This window comes from Mesoplodon mirus, assembly GCF_964341445.2.
Source record: "Mesoplodon mirus genome assembly, chromosome: 4".
In the NCBI taxonomy this organism is placed as follows: Eukaryota; Metazoa; Chordata; class Mammalia; order Artiodactyla; family Ziphiidae; genus Mesoplodon; species Mesoplodon mirus.
Window position 1 is genome coordinate 5,987,975 of NC_138979.1, and position 16,640 is coordinate 6,004,614.

The window sequence follows — 16,640 nt, forward strand, 5'->3', positions numbered from 1 at the left end:
GGGAAACATCTTATTTCATTTTGGGAGGCTGGTGAGGAAAACCATAAGGTTAAAAAAAAATCACATCTACCATCTGGAAAATTCTAGAGGGCTCTCCTTATATTAAAAGTGGCATTTTGAAAAAACACCTGAAACGCCGATGGTGGGTGAGCCATTAGAGAAATACTGTCGACCCAGCCACCCTCCTTTCAACCTTCAACTGCACCCTCCAACTGGGGCTGCAGGCAGTGGGGAAACAGGGGACTTAGGTGTGACTCTTGAGTGCTGAAGGCTACAGCACGTCTGTCTCACTCCCCACCCCCATCTGTCCAGCGAGAGCGCCGCCATCGGCTGGGCTCGGCAAGGGAGTATTCAAAATCTCACTGTTCATCCATGTGCAGAGGGGGGGCGGGTAAAAAAAGAGAGGCCGAGGGGGGGAAAAATCCCACATTGTCAGAGCAATGCCAAACTCCCTTTGAGTGGGATGAGCAGAGCAGATGCCGCAATGAGATGCCAAAGCGGCTCCCCTTCCTCTGCGCCTTGGGTGCCTATAAATTGCTCCGGCGCGCGTTTGTCAGCCTCCTCTTCTCCTGGCAGGTGGTACCCAGGCAGAATTCTGCGTTCAGTCTCGCTCTCGCTCCGCTCCCGGCGGTGAGGCTCTCGCCGCTGCCCGCCAGCCCCTCCGCTCCAGCCCGGAGCCTCCCCGAGCCGCCGGTGCCCAGCGCCGCCGCTCCGCGCCCCCGGGGGGCGCCTGGCCTGAGCTCGCGCGGCCGGCGCGGGGTTTGAGGGATGCGCATCTATTAGAGTTCTGGTGGTTGCCAAGGAGGAAAAGAAGAAAACAGAAACAAAACCAAAAAGGCAGGAGGAGGGCGATCCCAGCGAGCGAAAGAAGAGGAGGCAGCAAAAGGCAACTTCAGACGGAAAGTTGGTGCGAACTGGCGCAGTCGGCAAAACCCGCAAAGTCGATCGCGGGCGGCGGCGGCGGCGGCGGCGGCGGCAAAGTGTGAGCGGCCCCGGCGAGCGCCAGGGGCGGTGGCGGCTCTGCCCTCCCGGGGGCCGCGCCGGCGCCGGCGGCAGCCACAGGTGCGAAGGGGCTCGAGGGCGGCGAGAGGGCGCCCCGCGCACCCCACCCCCTGCTCGGGGACTTGCGCGCAAGTCGCCGGGCGTCCGAGCTCCCTCCCCAGCCGCAGCCTGGGCTGGGGGGGAGCGAGAGCAGGCGAGGAGCGGCCGGCGCGCGCCCGCCCAGGGGACTCGGGGTTCGCAGGGGGCTGTTTTCGGCTCTGAGGAGGTCCCCGCCCAACCTTCAAAATTTTGTCCAAAAGCAGAGAAGAGGATCGCCCCGCGCTGAGCCGGCTGGTGGGCAGCAGGAGGCGCCTAATCGCCGCCGGGGCGCTGGGGGTGGTGATGGTGCTTCTGCTGGTCGTCCTCATCCCGGTGCTGGTGAGCTCGGCCGGCACGTCGGCGCACTACGAGATGCTGGGCACCTGCCGCATGGTCTGCGATCCTTACGGGGGCACCAAGGCGCCCAGCACGGCCGCCACGCCCGACCGCGGCCTCATGCAGTCCCTGCCCACCTTCATCCAGGGCCCCAAAGGCGAGGCAGGCAGGCCCGGGAAGGCGGGCCCGCGGGGGCCCCCCGGTGAGCCCGGGCCGCCGGGCCCCGCGGGCCCCCCGGGCGAGAAGGGCGAGCCCGGCCGCCAAGGCCTGCCGGGCCCTCCCGGGGCGCCCGGCCTGAACGCGGCCGGGGCCATCAGCGCCGCCACCTACAGCACGGTGCCCAAGATCGCCTTCTACGCCGGCCTCAAGCGGCAGCACGAAGGCTACGAGGTGCTCAAGTTCGACGACGTGGTCACCAACCTCGGTAACCACTACGATCCCAGCACGGGCAAGTTCACCTGCTCCATCCCGGGCATCTACTTCTTCACCTACCACGTCCTGATGCGCGGAGGGGATGGCACCAGCATGTGGGCCGATCTCTGCAAAAACAACCAGGTGAGCACGGGCAGGCGGCGGGGAGGGCGGGGAGGGAGCGCGGGAAGGTGCAGGCGAGAGGGAGGAGACCCCGGGCATGGGGGTGGGAGCCCGCGGAGGAAGGGCGCGGCAGCCTCGCTCCCGGGAGCCGAGAGCGAGGGGCAACGCCGTTCCACCCCGGGAAGGCTAGGGTCGTACGCCAAAGAGCGCCCGGCAGCCTGGAGACGGTGGTTCCCGAGCCCGGGACCTGCACTTGGTGCGCGCGACCCTCGAGGGGTGCAAGCCGAGGTTCGGTCCCCGGGACAGTTTGTGCACCGCGGGGAGTCCCGGAGCAGCGAGCGACCCCCGGCTGCGGGGTCCTCAGCCGTGCGGGGTCACTGTCAGGCCCTGGCGGGGATGGGAGGGCTGGGGGAGTCAGGAGTGGGCGTGCCAGGGTGACAGACCCGGGGGAGAAAGACCGGGGCCCAAGGGAGAAAGAAGGGGCGCGAAGGAGTGAGTCCGAGCCGGGCGCGTCCAAGGCCGAGGCAGAACCACGGGGCCGGCGGTCGCAAGGTCCCTGCGGCGTCCCAGCCCCGGGAAACTCACAGATAGTCAGATTCGAGATGCAAAAACTCTGCTTTAGATTTCAGCCGAAGAGGGGGGAGATGTCATGAGTGCCGCTAACAAAAGGAAAAGTTGAGACTCCGGGTTTGTGCCATAAAGCACGCTCGCAGACACCGAGCCCAAACTCCACCGGCTGGAGGAGGAGGGCGCACGGGCAGGTGGTCGGGAGGCCGGGCGGAAGAGCCCAGCCCCGGGGCTCTGGGCCTCACTGCCAGCGAGCCCCAGGGCGCCTGCGTGAGGGTCTTTCCAACCCAGCCTTTTGCTCACAGGCGGCAGTGGCCTTGGCCTTGGCTGTGAAATAGCCTCAGATCAGCCCTCGGCCAGAGGACCTGCTCTCCTGAGCCGAGACGACCGGCGCTGCCACAAGGGCCACTGGTCTGCAGTTTTATGCTGGGGCCACTTCCCCGTTTGCTTGAGAAATTCGCGGTCATTGCAAAACCAAAGTGTGTCCCATCTCTTCATCGGGGGAGGAAAATAATATTTGTAATTACCTCAAAGTGTAATCAGACCCTCTGCAAGCGCTGAATCAGCAGCCGCTGGGGGAGACCTTGCAGCCTGCAGTCTGGGTTGAATGCTTGGGCTTCAACTTTGTTTATTGGGTGGTCCAGGGAGTGGCTCCCCTACCCTGCCGTGGCCAGTTGTGATTTTACAAGGGCTCTCCGGCTCAGGTCACTTCTCCCTTGAATTCAGACCTTTCTAGCTATAACCCAGGTTTCTATTCAGCAACATTAAAAGCAGACTTTATTCCAAAGTCCTAATTCACAGTGTCAGAATTCTTCCAAAGTGAAAGACAAATACCCTAAACGTATAAGAGGAAGGACAAAATATCCTGTCCCTCCCCCTACCTACCACCCCTCACTTCTAAAGGAATTCAGAAGTAAATAGCTTAAGGGACCCTAAGGTCACATAGAACAAAAAGAGGAAAAATGGCCACCAGGAGGCACTGACAGGGTTGTTTATTATAGTTATTATGCATGAAAATAATATTAAGATAAATAAAAATTATTCACAGAGCAGTGGGATAGTTATAGGTAAATGGCTAAAAAGGCCATGACGCATTGTACAAAAATAGAGTGATTGTGTCACCCTAACAAAATGCCTTGTGAACAGCCCCTCAGCAGGCACTGATGAGACACCCATTTATTTACAAATTGACTGTCTTCTGACTCAAAGGTTAGGTCTGGCAAATACTATCAGGCTGGAGAGATTGTTTTTAGAGGTATTAATTCAAATAGAATAAGATTCAAGTTTTATCCATGTATAAAAACACACTTCTTTAAGTATGTGGAAATTGCAACTGCATGAAAAGCTAGGTAACAGTACACTTAAATTAGTTTAAATGTTGATGCTGAAGCCCAGGTAAAGATTCCAAGAAAACCATTCCATATATGTGTTCTATGTGCATTTTGTTTTTTTAATTTTTTCATTGTTTGGAGTGTAGCATGCTTCTTTGTATCATACTAGCATGTACATTCTATGAGGATGGAGGGGGAAGGAAAAAAAAGGCACAACAGCTGACCTTAAAATGTATAATGCTTTTCATTGGCATTATTAAGCTGATACTTCTACAAAAGGTGAGCAACAAGTTATTCAGAAAAACAAATATAGTAGAAAACAATATATTTTCGAGTTCAGCACGGACTGTTTTGCAAAATGGTTATTACAATATTACTGTTAAAGAATTCTATATCTAGAATAGAACTGTTTTGTAAAGTCTGGTCTGCAGGTGTTGCAAATGAGAAATCTTTAAAAATCCTTCTTTAATTAATATTAAAGAAAGAGTTTATCCCTGATTTTCAATTTTGCTCGTCTGATCACTTCTTAGATGGAAGGCAGTTCCCCCCTCTGAGCTGACCTAATTTGTTTTCATAAAACAGAAACTCAGAGATCCATGTCAGCGTAATGTTCTATGGATTAAGTGGATTTGAGAAGCACAAAAAAATTAAACTAAAAATGCAGTTCACTCTAGGATAGAGGAATGCCTCTGGACCATAACCACATGAGAACCATTTTATTTATGCTTTGTGTTTGAATGCAGGATCACAGATGGAAACATCAAAGGCCAGTAAATTAACCTGATGCGCCACTTAACCTTTTGTTTATGATTCCACAGAAGTACAATGAAAATGAAATTATGAGAGCATCAGTAGCGATTAATTAAATTAGCAAATGTTACCATAAATATTGTCTCTAATGATAAACCCTCCCTAATAAGATAATGCTAAGGCAGCATAGCCTATTACATCCTCACAAACACAACACTAAAAGGACCACGGTTCTCATATTCCCCATAAAACCATCAACCTAATTTTAATCTTACCATGTCTAAAAAGCCCATGACAATGCATATTAAAGGCAAAAGTTGGACTCAAATAGCTTTCCATAGAGACTGGAAATATTTTTTTTAAATGTTTGTATACATTTAGCAGGAAACCTGAATAAAAAATACTGCTATTTGAATCCAATCACTATAATACCACTCTAATAAGCCACTCTAATAAAAACTAAAACTGGCTTAAGGTTAGAACTATAAAATAATTAAAGACTAGTTTTTACTCTAAGAATTTATTAGTTATGGCACCATTGAACATGACATATACTGGAAACAAGACAGTTTGTGGGCTGTTATTCATTTATTAGCAAGATTAATGAAATGTCAAATGAATTATCTTTTTAGGGGCTGTGAAATGTGCACTAAAGATCAGCGGAATCTAAATAGTTAACTTATGGGATGGAAAGATATTAGAGTACATTTAGGTAGAAATGGGTATATCGGGCTAAGGAAAGGATGCATCATATCGTCAGAGAAAATGCTGAAATCTGTGTACATTTAGGAACATGAAAATAGCCTCCAGGGTGGATGCATTACTTTCCTCAATAGTCTTATGGCTTAAAGGAAGAATTGTTGGAAGTTACTGGGCTGGATACTACAGCTTGAAATTTCAAGTCCCATTATACCTTTAGAGTATGATCAGGTGAGCAGGCATACTAAAATCATGCAAAGTACTCTGGAGTATGGCAGGTATTTAATTGGGAGAGTCTTATGGTTAAAATCTTAGAGAATCACTTTCATTAAAAAGCAATCACACTGGCTTTAACCAACAAAGGAAGTGAAAACCATAAGGGTAACCTTCCAGTCTGTGGGAACATAATAATGCATTTGCAGGTTTTTGTGGTAACACCTACTGAATAAATAATGGTAACAATTTTGTGGGCTTGTGGTTATATCCCATGGAATAAAAATTGCATTTTATATATAGATAGATAGATAGATAGATAGATAGATAGATATTTAAGACTGTTGTCTCTAAATCAAGTGATTTTAATGAATCCCAGTTCCCAAATGCCCTCATGTAGAAAACAATGTTAAAGCATAATACCCATAGAACTTAATACTAAATACCTAAAGCACTAAATAAAAATGTGTGTCTGGTTATTAATCATAGGTGAAAAGTATATCATAGACTGATAATTAATTAATATATTACTAATATAGCTAATTAGTATTTTAATTTTTCTCACCCATTAAAAATCCACACATTAAAAAAAATCAGGTCCTAAGAGTACTATTCTTTCTCCTTGTAGATTTTTTTCCCTGAGAACTAATGACTAGATGAAATTAATGAATCAAAGCATCCAACTCCTATAAACTAGTGATTAATTCCTAGGAAATATTATGACATTAAATTGTATTATTACTTAATGGTCAAAACAGATCAACTCACTAAATTGGTGTGTACGTTTAAGTCAGTGCTTGTGAGCATAATTATATTTTGCTTTCATTTTATTAGGGTCAGTGCAATGTTAAGCAATTCTGAATCTTTTAAGCCCTTTTCTCCTTTTGCTATGTGATATCCAGGAATAAATTTTTTAAATACTACTCAAATTACAAGTTCAGCAGTGTCAAAGAGTCTTCTCCTTTTTTAACATTTCAGCATTAATGTGAGAACATACCACATGAAAATTTAATTTGAAAACCAGTCATTTAAATTTTGAAAGAAAGGCATGGAAATTCTTGACTTATGTCTCATTTCTCTCATTTTGCCAAGTGATAAAATCCCACATATTGCACCCCAAGTCATGCATTATTACATAGTGCAGGTTTACAAAACCACTAAATCACTTGCTGTGTTATTCGGAGAAATATCATTACAGTGGAACAGAAACAAGCCACAAAGTAGATGTTTTACTGAAATAAATCAAGTACAAGTCTGCCTAATGAAAAATTTTTTTCCAAGTCAGAATCGAAATATAGCTAAACGGATATGAAGCCTAATTGGAGTTGAGGATGTGACAGAATGTCCATATTACTTGATATGATGGGCAATTGGACTGTTTGCAAATGTCTGTCAGCTCACTAATGAGATCACAGGCTCAACCTGAGTGGATTAGAAGCAAATCTCCATCCTCAAAGCAAACCACACATTTAGAATCACCTCAATATAAAAGGGTATTCAATGAGATCATTCCAAAAAATTTAGAAATTTTAGAGACTTCAAATTATAGAAATGTAGTTCCCTCTATAACTTTTAGATGTGTTGAAATTAAATAGCTTATTTACGTACACACATCACAATTAAGTGATAAAAAGGCACAGATAGAAAAAAGAACTCTGAAGACTTTTAAACCAAAGATGTTTCATTGAGTTAAGCTTCGGGTACAGGGGCTTTCCCTTGAATTAGATTTTGAAAGCCCCAAATCGAAAGGATTTTTCTTTTTTTCTTCCTGTATAGTAGAGTTACAGGAGTGGGATTTCTTTGAGTCTGTATGTACTGTGGATCTCAATTTTCTAATAATCATGGGGACCAACAGAAGTTTGGATTGAACTTCTGTACTCAAACAGCTGGTTAGGATATTGCTGCTTGGCTTTAATTAAAATGCAAAAAATGACCATTTCAAGAAGTGATTGGGCACAGAGTCACAAGGAATTAGAAAAAGTCATGATTTAGGAAGAGAATAGAGTGGTATGCATTGTTTACAACATATAGTAAAAAGAAAAACAAAGACTGTTCGAATCACCTTCACAAAAGCACTATTTTCTCCTTTCCAATAACATAGTCGAAACTGTTACAAAGATATCCTCATAAAGCCCCAAGGCCAAGGTGGACTTGGCTGTGCTAAATTCAGTGCCATGGCAGCCAGTCTGCTTATGATGCTGTGTGAATGGAAAAAAAAAAAAAAAAAAAAAAAGAAAGAAAAGAAAGCCTGAGCTTTGTGACCACCTAGAAGGGTAGGATAGGGAGGGTGGGAGGGAGGGAGACGCAAGAGGGAAGAGATATGGGAACATATGTATACGTATAACTGATTCACTTTGTTATCAAGCAGAAACTAACACACCATTGTAAAGCAATTATACTCCAATAAAGATGTTAAAAAAAGAAAAAGCCTGAGAATTCTCTCTTACAAATTCTAATTCTTGTCTGTGTCACGCAGGTGCGTGCTAGCGCGATCGCCCAAGACGCTGATCAGAATTACGACTATGCGAGCAATAGTGTGGTTCTTCATTTGGAGCCAGGAGACGAAGTCTACATCAAATTAGATGGTGGGAAAGCCCACGGAGGAAACAACAATAAATACAGCACATTTTCTGGATTTATTATCTATGCTGACTGATCATGCAAAAACTAAGCTTATTACTCTGAGTTTGGACACTGGATTCGTATGGCTAATGTCAGTGAATCGAGGACCCCAGGGGATGCCGGATGCGGGGCACCTCAGCTGTGTGTATGTGGGGACTTCAAATGCTACCTGACTCACATCTGTATACTCAGAAACATTATGTAAAAACAAATATTAAAAACAAGATAAGCAGATGTTGATCCACTACCGCCAAAGCAAATCCTCCTATTGTTAGTGTCCATGTGAATGAAGTCCTATATAGATCACAAATTTTTATAGAAAAATCTAAGACACTGAATTATTTCTTCAATATATATGATACTTTGGTGTACTGTGATCTTGCTGCTTTTATCCATATGTCAGCTTTGGTTCTTGTGAGTTTACCTACTTATTATGATACTCGGGGTCCATTCATAGAGTGGGGAAGAATGATCTTTACCCTGCAGGAGGAGGTCTCGTTGACATAATGCTGCTTGTCCCCAAAGAAATTGTTTGCCTTGTACTCCTGTGAACCTTAGAGCTAGACCTGGGAATGATTCAACTTTAAGCCTTAACCTGGAATTTTCTGGATTTGAGGGAATTCCCAAGCCTGTGATCATGTTTCACATTCTTTTTCTTAGGAATCTTCTTTCCTCTCTTTTCGGGTGATAGTCTTTAAAAGTAGAGATTGAACTTGTATCATAGGATTACCCTCTAAGTGTGTAAATGTGTAATTACGTATGGTATTTAGAAAATCCCCCTGTGTCCAGTTTGTCAATAGAATGCATTTAGGTTTACTTGGAAAGTCAGAGAAATTTATTCTTTGGTGTTAAATCAGACTGAGGCTTTTGCCTTCTTTGGAACAAAAGATTATACGTAACCCAATGCATATAGGTTTAATTTGCACTGGTGCATGCGTCACCAAGGGGACACTAAGTAAGGCCTTCAAATAGTTACTACAAGTCACGGCCTGAGGTTATTTCAAAATGAACAATTTCACATATAACCAATACGACAATAAAGTGTATATCTTTTATACAAATACCTGCTACATATATATATGTATGTGTACATATATATATGTTAGATGAAATATATATATGGCTTCATACGGTAGGCACAATGGCTGTATAGCCCCAAAAATTTAATTTAAAGAAATGTACGTGTAGGCACACACACAAACATGCATAAGTTATTTGACTTATTTTGGATTGAAATATATTTTGGAAGACAAAAATATATGGAGTAGCAAAATAATTTAGATGACTTCTAAGAGTTACCCAGAAAATTAAATTTTATTAGGTTAAAATGCCCCAGAAATCATGTGTCTGTAAATTAGGTCTGTGGCTTCTTTATTACCATATGCCAATCAATACTTTCACTGCATTCTGTGGCCGATTGTTACTGTTAGGACTGCAGAGACGAAGTAGCTGCCCTTTGCAGTGTTTATGAAATATATGCATTTGAATGAGCAATTTTTTTCTTTTTTCTCAGGTGGACTGAAGCTGACAGTAAAGTAGATTTTGAGAGTAGCGTAAATCCTTCCTCTCTGGTTAAAGTACACTGCCAAAAGCCATCTCTTTAATCTAAGAAAAAGATTTAAAATGCATGTTGATACATCCTAACTATCAGACAACTTCCACTATTACAATGAAAAATCTGTTCCACTCTCAGGTGCCTTTGAAGACTCTTTGAGAAGTAGATTTCAAAAACAGAGATTGAAAAATCTGCCTGTTTTACTGGCGAAGGACATTTGCATTTTTTTCATTTAAAGGAATTAGTTTGTTCTGTTTGGCTCATTCCTCTTGGATACTTTCTGTTCTAATACACAGAAAGCTTGATCATCGTTGATTCGTAGAAATATCTTTTATTTAGCCAACCTCAACTTTCCAAAAGAGTTATTATGCCTGGTGTTCCCATCTGAATGTGCTGTTTGCTTGGTTTAAATGCCTTGGTCTGAGTAACTCTCATGATTTATATGATTAAAAACATGTAAGCCCGTTTATCAAGAATAATGACTAATTCTATTTGGCCTTTCTAATATGTAAGATAACTCATAAAGGAATTGCAGTGGATTTTATTTCCATTTAACAGTATGTATTTATCAAAGAGGAATTAGCAGTAAGGGTTTGGAGATTTTTTTTTTTTTTTAGGTAACAAATCATAGTAAAGGATTCAACCAAAACATTAGTTTATAAACAGCAGAACACATGAACTAAGAGTTTTAAAAAGGCTTTATTTACACAAAACATCAGGGCTGGGTGTCTTTTAAAGAGTTGGCTCTAGAATCAGACTGTCACTTCTAATAGATCTGACATTTTCTTCAGATAAGTAAACATTATTTTCTCTGTTCAGGCCCAAGGAAAGAAAAATAAAAGGTAAAGGAAATAAAGAGAATATATATAAGGTAAACATTTCTCTTTTTTTTTTTTGCATTCTATATTATTAATTAAATTGTGGCCTTTGTTATTATAAATGTAATGATTCATTAAACTATATTATGTAATATATTTTGACTTTTATGATTGAATTTTTATAATTGAGTACTATGTTATTGTTCATGTCCCCTTGTACAAATTTTTCAAAACACAACAGAATTTATAGGAAAACTGGATACCAGAAAGCCACAGGCAACAAAACTGATTTATTATCAGTATATATAGATAGGTGAACAGCATATAATTAACCTTCCACAATATTTTTACCATTGTGAATTGGTAATTATATTACAGTATCTTTTGGAAAAAAAGTCTCAAAATTCAACTTCCCTTGCTGCAGAAGCTATTTTGAAGTGCCATATTATTCATTAAGCATTAATTAAAGAACAGCAGGATAATTAGAAGAATCATCAATATTACAAGAAACATTAGATTGCTCCAGAAAGGGGTAATTTAACTAGAAACACTTTAAATTTTCTCATGGAGTGCTGGTGATAGATTAAGAAAACAAAACAAAAGGAAGCAAAACTCCACTAAGGGGATGTAGACTGTAAATCATTGTTTGGATATGGGTACTTTTGTCTTTATTTTGTTAAGGAAAAACAATAGGGCTTAATTAGGCTCAGTAACTCTCTAAAGGTACAGATATAATAGCCAGTTTCTGAGAAGGCAATAAAAAGGAAATGCTCTGTCAGTCCAATGTAGCTCTGATTAATATCTCACAGTGGGTTTGAAATCACTGTCTGTTCCCTGCAAGCTTTATACTCAAAGGTATGAATTCAGAACAACCATCCTATTTGAAAGTTAGCCATTGCTTGGGGTTCTCTATCAGTATCTTATCAAGTGCAGCCTCAGTTATACCTCTATACAACATTTTAGGAACAATGTTGGTAAGTATATGAGAATAGCCGTGACCTCCGTATTTCGTCAGCCGATGCTTCGTATGTATGTCATGTGCCATCAGAATTCGATCTTCATAGCCCTCATCCACCAGAAGACGTACCCTGTGAAAAATGTTAACTCATTATATGGCATCGGTCTCACGTTTACAATTTTCAGGGTGCTCTAAACTTTTTACTCATAAACCTATTGCGTTGTCATAAAGATACCGTCTTCCCTTGGCCTGAGGTTATTTCACGTGTTAGGCACGTGTCCTGGGAGACCCTTAATAAATACTGTGTGGTGATGATAAAGATATTACCGCATCCTGGTAGGAACATGATCCTTATTCCCTGCACACAGAAATTCCTAGCTTGTGATATTTATGACAATGCCTGGCAATCCTGCATTAAAGACAGATTCTAATAGGATGTGCCAGTTTGAATAAATGGCCACTTTAGCAGTTTATTAAATAACTTTATTCTGGATTTGTACCCAGCTCTCCATTCTAAAATGCCTCGCTTAGTCGACCCATTTTTCAGATTTCATTCTGTCTCTCCTTTTTCTCCTAGCAAATAAAATCAATGACTGTTTGTGATTAAAATAGGGAAACAAAAGGAATCTTTGTACAAGTAAAACATTCTGAGACTAAAATCAGTTGGTTTGAAAATGAAGGGTGTATGATGAGCTTGATAGTTATTTTTTAAAATTAATTTTATTGAAGTCTAGTTGGTTTACAATGTTGTGTTAATTTCTGTTGTACAGCAAAGTGACCCCATTATACATATATATATATTCTTTTTCATATTCTTTTCCATTACGGTTTATCACAGCATATTGAATATAGTTCCCTGTGCTCTACAGTAGGACCTTGTTGTTTACCCATCCTATAGATACTAGTTTGCATCTGCTCATCCCAAACTCCCAGTCCCTCCCTCTCCCACCCGGCACCCCCTTGGCAACCACAAGTCTGTTCTCTATGTCTGTGAGTCTGTTTCCGCTTCGTAGATAGGTTCATTTGTGTCATATTTTAGATTGCTAGTCATTTTTAAAAGGTCAGTTACGTTCCCTCTGCACTAGTCCTTTTGAAGCCGATGGGAATTTTGACTTAGTAGTAGTCTGGGAGCATTGGATTAAATTGGCCAATAATAATTTCCTCTTTCTTCCTTCCATTTCATTAAGATTGCTATAAATAATGAGCTGTTCCTTTAAATTTATAGTCAGTTGACTACAGAATGGCTTCCTGCCTATTGTCTAAACATCTAATCCTCTTGGCTTTGTTAAGTGCTGTAATCTGTAATGTGAGTCGGTCACCTCTGACAGCCACCATCTGTATAGGTCTGGACGCTGGGCAGTGTCTGCCGTGATTTCCATGGGTCTCTGATGGCAGGAGATGCAGCTTGGAGACCATGGCTGTTCTCTGGCATTTTCTGTCTTGTCTTGTTGATCCCTAGTTTTCCAAATGGATCTAGATGGATGGGCAGTGCCTTCCGCCAAGGGCTAATTATTTGAAAGGTATCTTTTTTGTTTCAATAGCATTTCTCGGCATTCTAGCGCATGAGTCATATTTAATAACTACTACAGCAAGCAAAATGTGGGCCAGTACGTCAAAAAACTTGAGCACAAAGCCTTGCCCTCTGAGAATATACATTTTAAAAGAAATTATACTTAAAGATTAGATCTTATGTTTGCAGGCCAAAGGAATGCCAGAGAAGAGCCAACCTGGGTGTTTTGTCTAGAAATCTGCATTCACCTCACATGTACCTCATGTGTGTCCTAAGAGTACTTAGAGTGCCAGCTGTACCACCATCATTATTTGCTTCTTTCTTTATTTTTATTGAAGTATAGTTGACGTACAATAGTATATGTTACAGATGTACAGCATAGTGATTCACAAGTTTTAAAGGTTATACTCCATTTATAGTTATTATAAAATATTGGCTCTATTCCCTATGTTGTACAATATATCCTTGTAGCTTATTTCATACATAATAGTTTATACCTCTTAATCCCCTACCTCTGAATTCCCTATATCCCTACCTACCCCTATATAGGGGTAGGGCATTATCTGCCTCTTTAAAATTTGTATAATGTCCAAAAGTCCTGATCTGAAGTTACTTTTGGAATGAACTCTCTTTAAGGGAATTACTTAAGGCAGTTAGTTATATGATCGTTTATGAAAAAAGAGAAAGATTTGACAGATGCATGCACAGTGCTGAAACTTAGTGTGACAAACCTTGATCTGCAACTGAAAAGGAGTATCACCTTACAGGAAATTTTAGGGTACACTTTCCCCTGTATATTTTCTGAGCATTTCTCAACATTTTTGTCTCTTTTCCTTGGCTGAGAAAAAGAGATATCTTATTACTACAGAGGCACATTTGTGTAAACAAATTCCTGTAAGAGGCCTGTGCCATATCCTGAAGCACAAAGTCACTGAATGGTTCAGTAGTAAGGAAAGACACTCCTTTCAAAACGGGAACCCTTAGAACTCATTAAGTCAAGAATCTGGAGACTAGTTATCTCATGAGAAAGAGAATGTTCTGGCTCTAGAAACATAATTATATCCTGACTATCAAGAAAACTGCCTGGTCACTCCTAAAATAAGAGATCGTCTCACATGCTGCGCCATTGTGTAGAAGAACAGTATTTAGAGAGAGACCGCCAGAAGGAAGGAACCACTACAGATGAGAAGACAAAAATCACAGTAATTATAGAAATACAAATGAGTTAATGTTTTGCAAACAAATATTAGAGAGAGACTACAAAGTGTGAAAAGGCAGAGATATAATAAGATGGAGAAATGGAGCATAAGATTGAAAACAGGTGTTAGACACAGAATTTCTGGTGCTGAAAACCAGAGGTAGGCAGAAGCGTGCTTCTCTGTTCTTGCACGTCAAAGCTTTAAGATTACTGAGGCTCAGAGAAGGACTACTGATGAATGATGAAAATCAGGTGCCCAGGAGGTAGGGACAAGGGGATACACACACAACCCAAAAATCATTTAGTAATTACCGTGAGCTGTACTTGAGACCAGGGACTTAATGCATGGTTTTAATTTACAAAGATTAAGGATGCATACATACACAGATACATAGATATACACAAACACGCATGCACATATATATACTTTTTGAGGTATTTCCATACATCTAGAATGTTTGCATTTAGCTCAGTGAAAGCTCATATCCCCATAGACCTCCCTCTTCAGATTCCCTCTTTTATTCCAGGTCTAGGAGTGTCATGGAAAGCATAGGGGTGGAGAAGATACAGCTCACTGCCATAAACGGGCTTAGAGAAACAAAGCAGGTCCTGGGAGCAAACTTCCTGTTTCCAAGATGAATTGTAAAACGTGTGTTGAGGGCATTCCTCGGGAAATCATGGTTCCGAGGTCATGAAAGATGAGAAAGGTCTACACAGCACCCCATTTTAAATTCCGGAGAATATTCACCTCTGAGTATGGTCCAAGCTAGTAGGGCTCTTAGGAAACCTGTTTGCCTGTATTGAGTGGTACTCCTGGGCAAGGAAATTAAAATCATAAAACAAAACAAACAAACAAACCAATAAATCTGTTTATCAAAGAACTGGTTTGAGTAGTAGAAAAAAAATAATAAAAGGCCCTAGCGATTCTGGTCAGAACAGTCAAAGCAGTTTGCTCATGCAGAGCTGAGTGTCTCCATATTTATATATAAAACTCCTGTAACATCAATCAAGTCTCTCTGATGATATTAAACCTGAAGCCTATTTTACTGTTAATAAGTTCATCAAGGGGGTGTGCCAGTACACAGGGACAGTAGCATACATGTGAAGATCGACTTCCCAGGGGAAAGACCCTCAGGAGGTCTCAGCTGTGGCCACTGGCTCAAGACCCCCCCCCTTCAAACCTAATGTACATGTGTTCAACTCCTGCTGCTTGAGCCTCATAGTTTCTGGACATCACTTCTCTGCTCCAGTTTGGCTTTTACTCCCATTCCAACCAGTTTTCTACAGTCAGAACCCTGTTCTGCTCCTTGGCGCCATGGAGAACTACTTCCACTCAACCTTCCTTTTCCCACTCTGACCAGGAGTTCCATCCTTCTACGTTTTCGCTCACCTTCTTCCACGATCTGTATTCACCCACTTGCTTCAAGCATCCAGGGATTTTCCCCTGCTATGTTATTCCTGGACACCTCTCCATCTCTCTCTACACTTTCTTCCGTCCAGCTTGGACCTCGTGACCCTCATCTCAAGCCCTCCGTGGTCCCCCCAATATCAACCACGTTTTTCAGACAGAATCCCAACCCTCAAGCTCTTTGTCTCCATCTTCTACTTCTACTCACAAAACTTCTTTGGTCCTACGACCAAAACACAAAACATTTTTTAGGAAAATAATCACCAAATCATGCACATGGGTGCCAACAGACAGTCGTGCAGTCATGATCTCCGGCTCCGCTGGGTCTTCCACACAACAGTATCTCTCTCATTCATTCACCATCCACGCCCAGCCTTTATTCTCCTCTACAAGGGCCTGCCCTGAATCCATTCCTTCCTTCTCAGGAGATGACCATGTCTCCTGCACAGGCGCCCTAGAGATCACACGGGACCATCTGTCCTCAGTTTCCTGTTCCTCTCACCAAAACACTGGTCTGCACTCACTCCATTACCTGCCTCACCTGCTCTCATTTCCATGGAGAAAGTATACTTCCTTTCAAACAATTCCTATTGGCTGCCCAGATTCCATCTCTTTGTCTCCTTAGGAGCCTTCCTCTATATCTCTTACCTGTCCAGATTTTTTTTAGGTTAACGTTGACCACTTCCATCGTCTACCCCAGACACTCAGCTAAAAACCGCATATTTTATTTCATATAAATTCTATAATAACCCTGTAGATTAGGCACCACTTCCCTGCATTCACTCTCTCTGTCTCCTAACAAAACCTTCCTTTGGTCCTGTCTGGACTTCCAGCTCCAGCCCTCCAGCCCTGCTCCCCTTTACTGTCAACCTTCTTGAAAGAGTAGCCTCTGTCCTCTTCGTCACCTTCTGCTCGTTCCTCAAGCCCTTTCTGCCAAGACTGCACTTATTGACTGAAATAAAAACTTCCTGGGCTTCCCTGGTGGCGCAGTGGTTAAGAATCCGTTTGCCAATGCAGGGGATGCGGGTTCGAGCCCTGGTCCAGGAAGATCCCACATGCCA

General features: G+C 42.4%; 2 protein-coding genes and 1 long non-coding RNA gene across 3 annotated transcripts in view; 2 read left to right on the forward strand and 1 right to left on the reverse strand.

Annotated features, from left to right (window-relative positions):
* The window catches only part of LOC309801939, a 115,053-nt gene that overhangs the window by 15,736 nt on the left and 82,677 nt on the right, over nt 1-16,640 (forward strand). The gene's annotated exons all lie outside the window — the stretch shown is intronic.
* On the forward strand, nt 1,384-8,715 carry C1QL3 (complement C1q like 3; the record flags this gene model as incomplete). Its single annotated transcript, XM_082617068.1, has 2 exons — nt 1,384-1,971; nt 7,987-8,715. 2 exons carry the CDS (start codon nt 1,384-1,386, stop codon nt 8,164-8,166), a joined length of 768 nt encoding a protein of 255 aa, XP_082473194.1. The 3' UTR covers nt 8,167-8,715.
* Nucleotides 10,368-16,640, reverse strand: part of PTER (phosphotriesterase related) — a 64,973-nt gene continuing 58,700 nt past the window's right edge. The window contains exon 5 of the mRNA XM_082617069.1: nt 10,368-11,593. Coding sequence (XP_082473195.1) covers nt 11,383-11,593 — 211 coding nt within the window. The 3' untranslated portion in view covers nt 10,368-11,382. The remainder of the gene's footprint in view (nt 11,594-16,640) is intronic.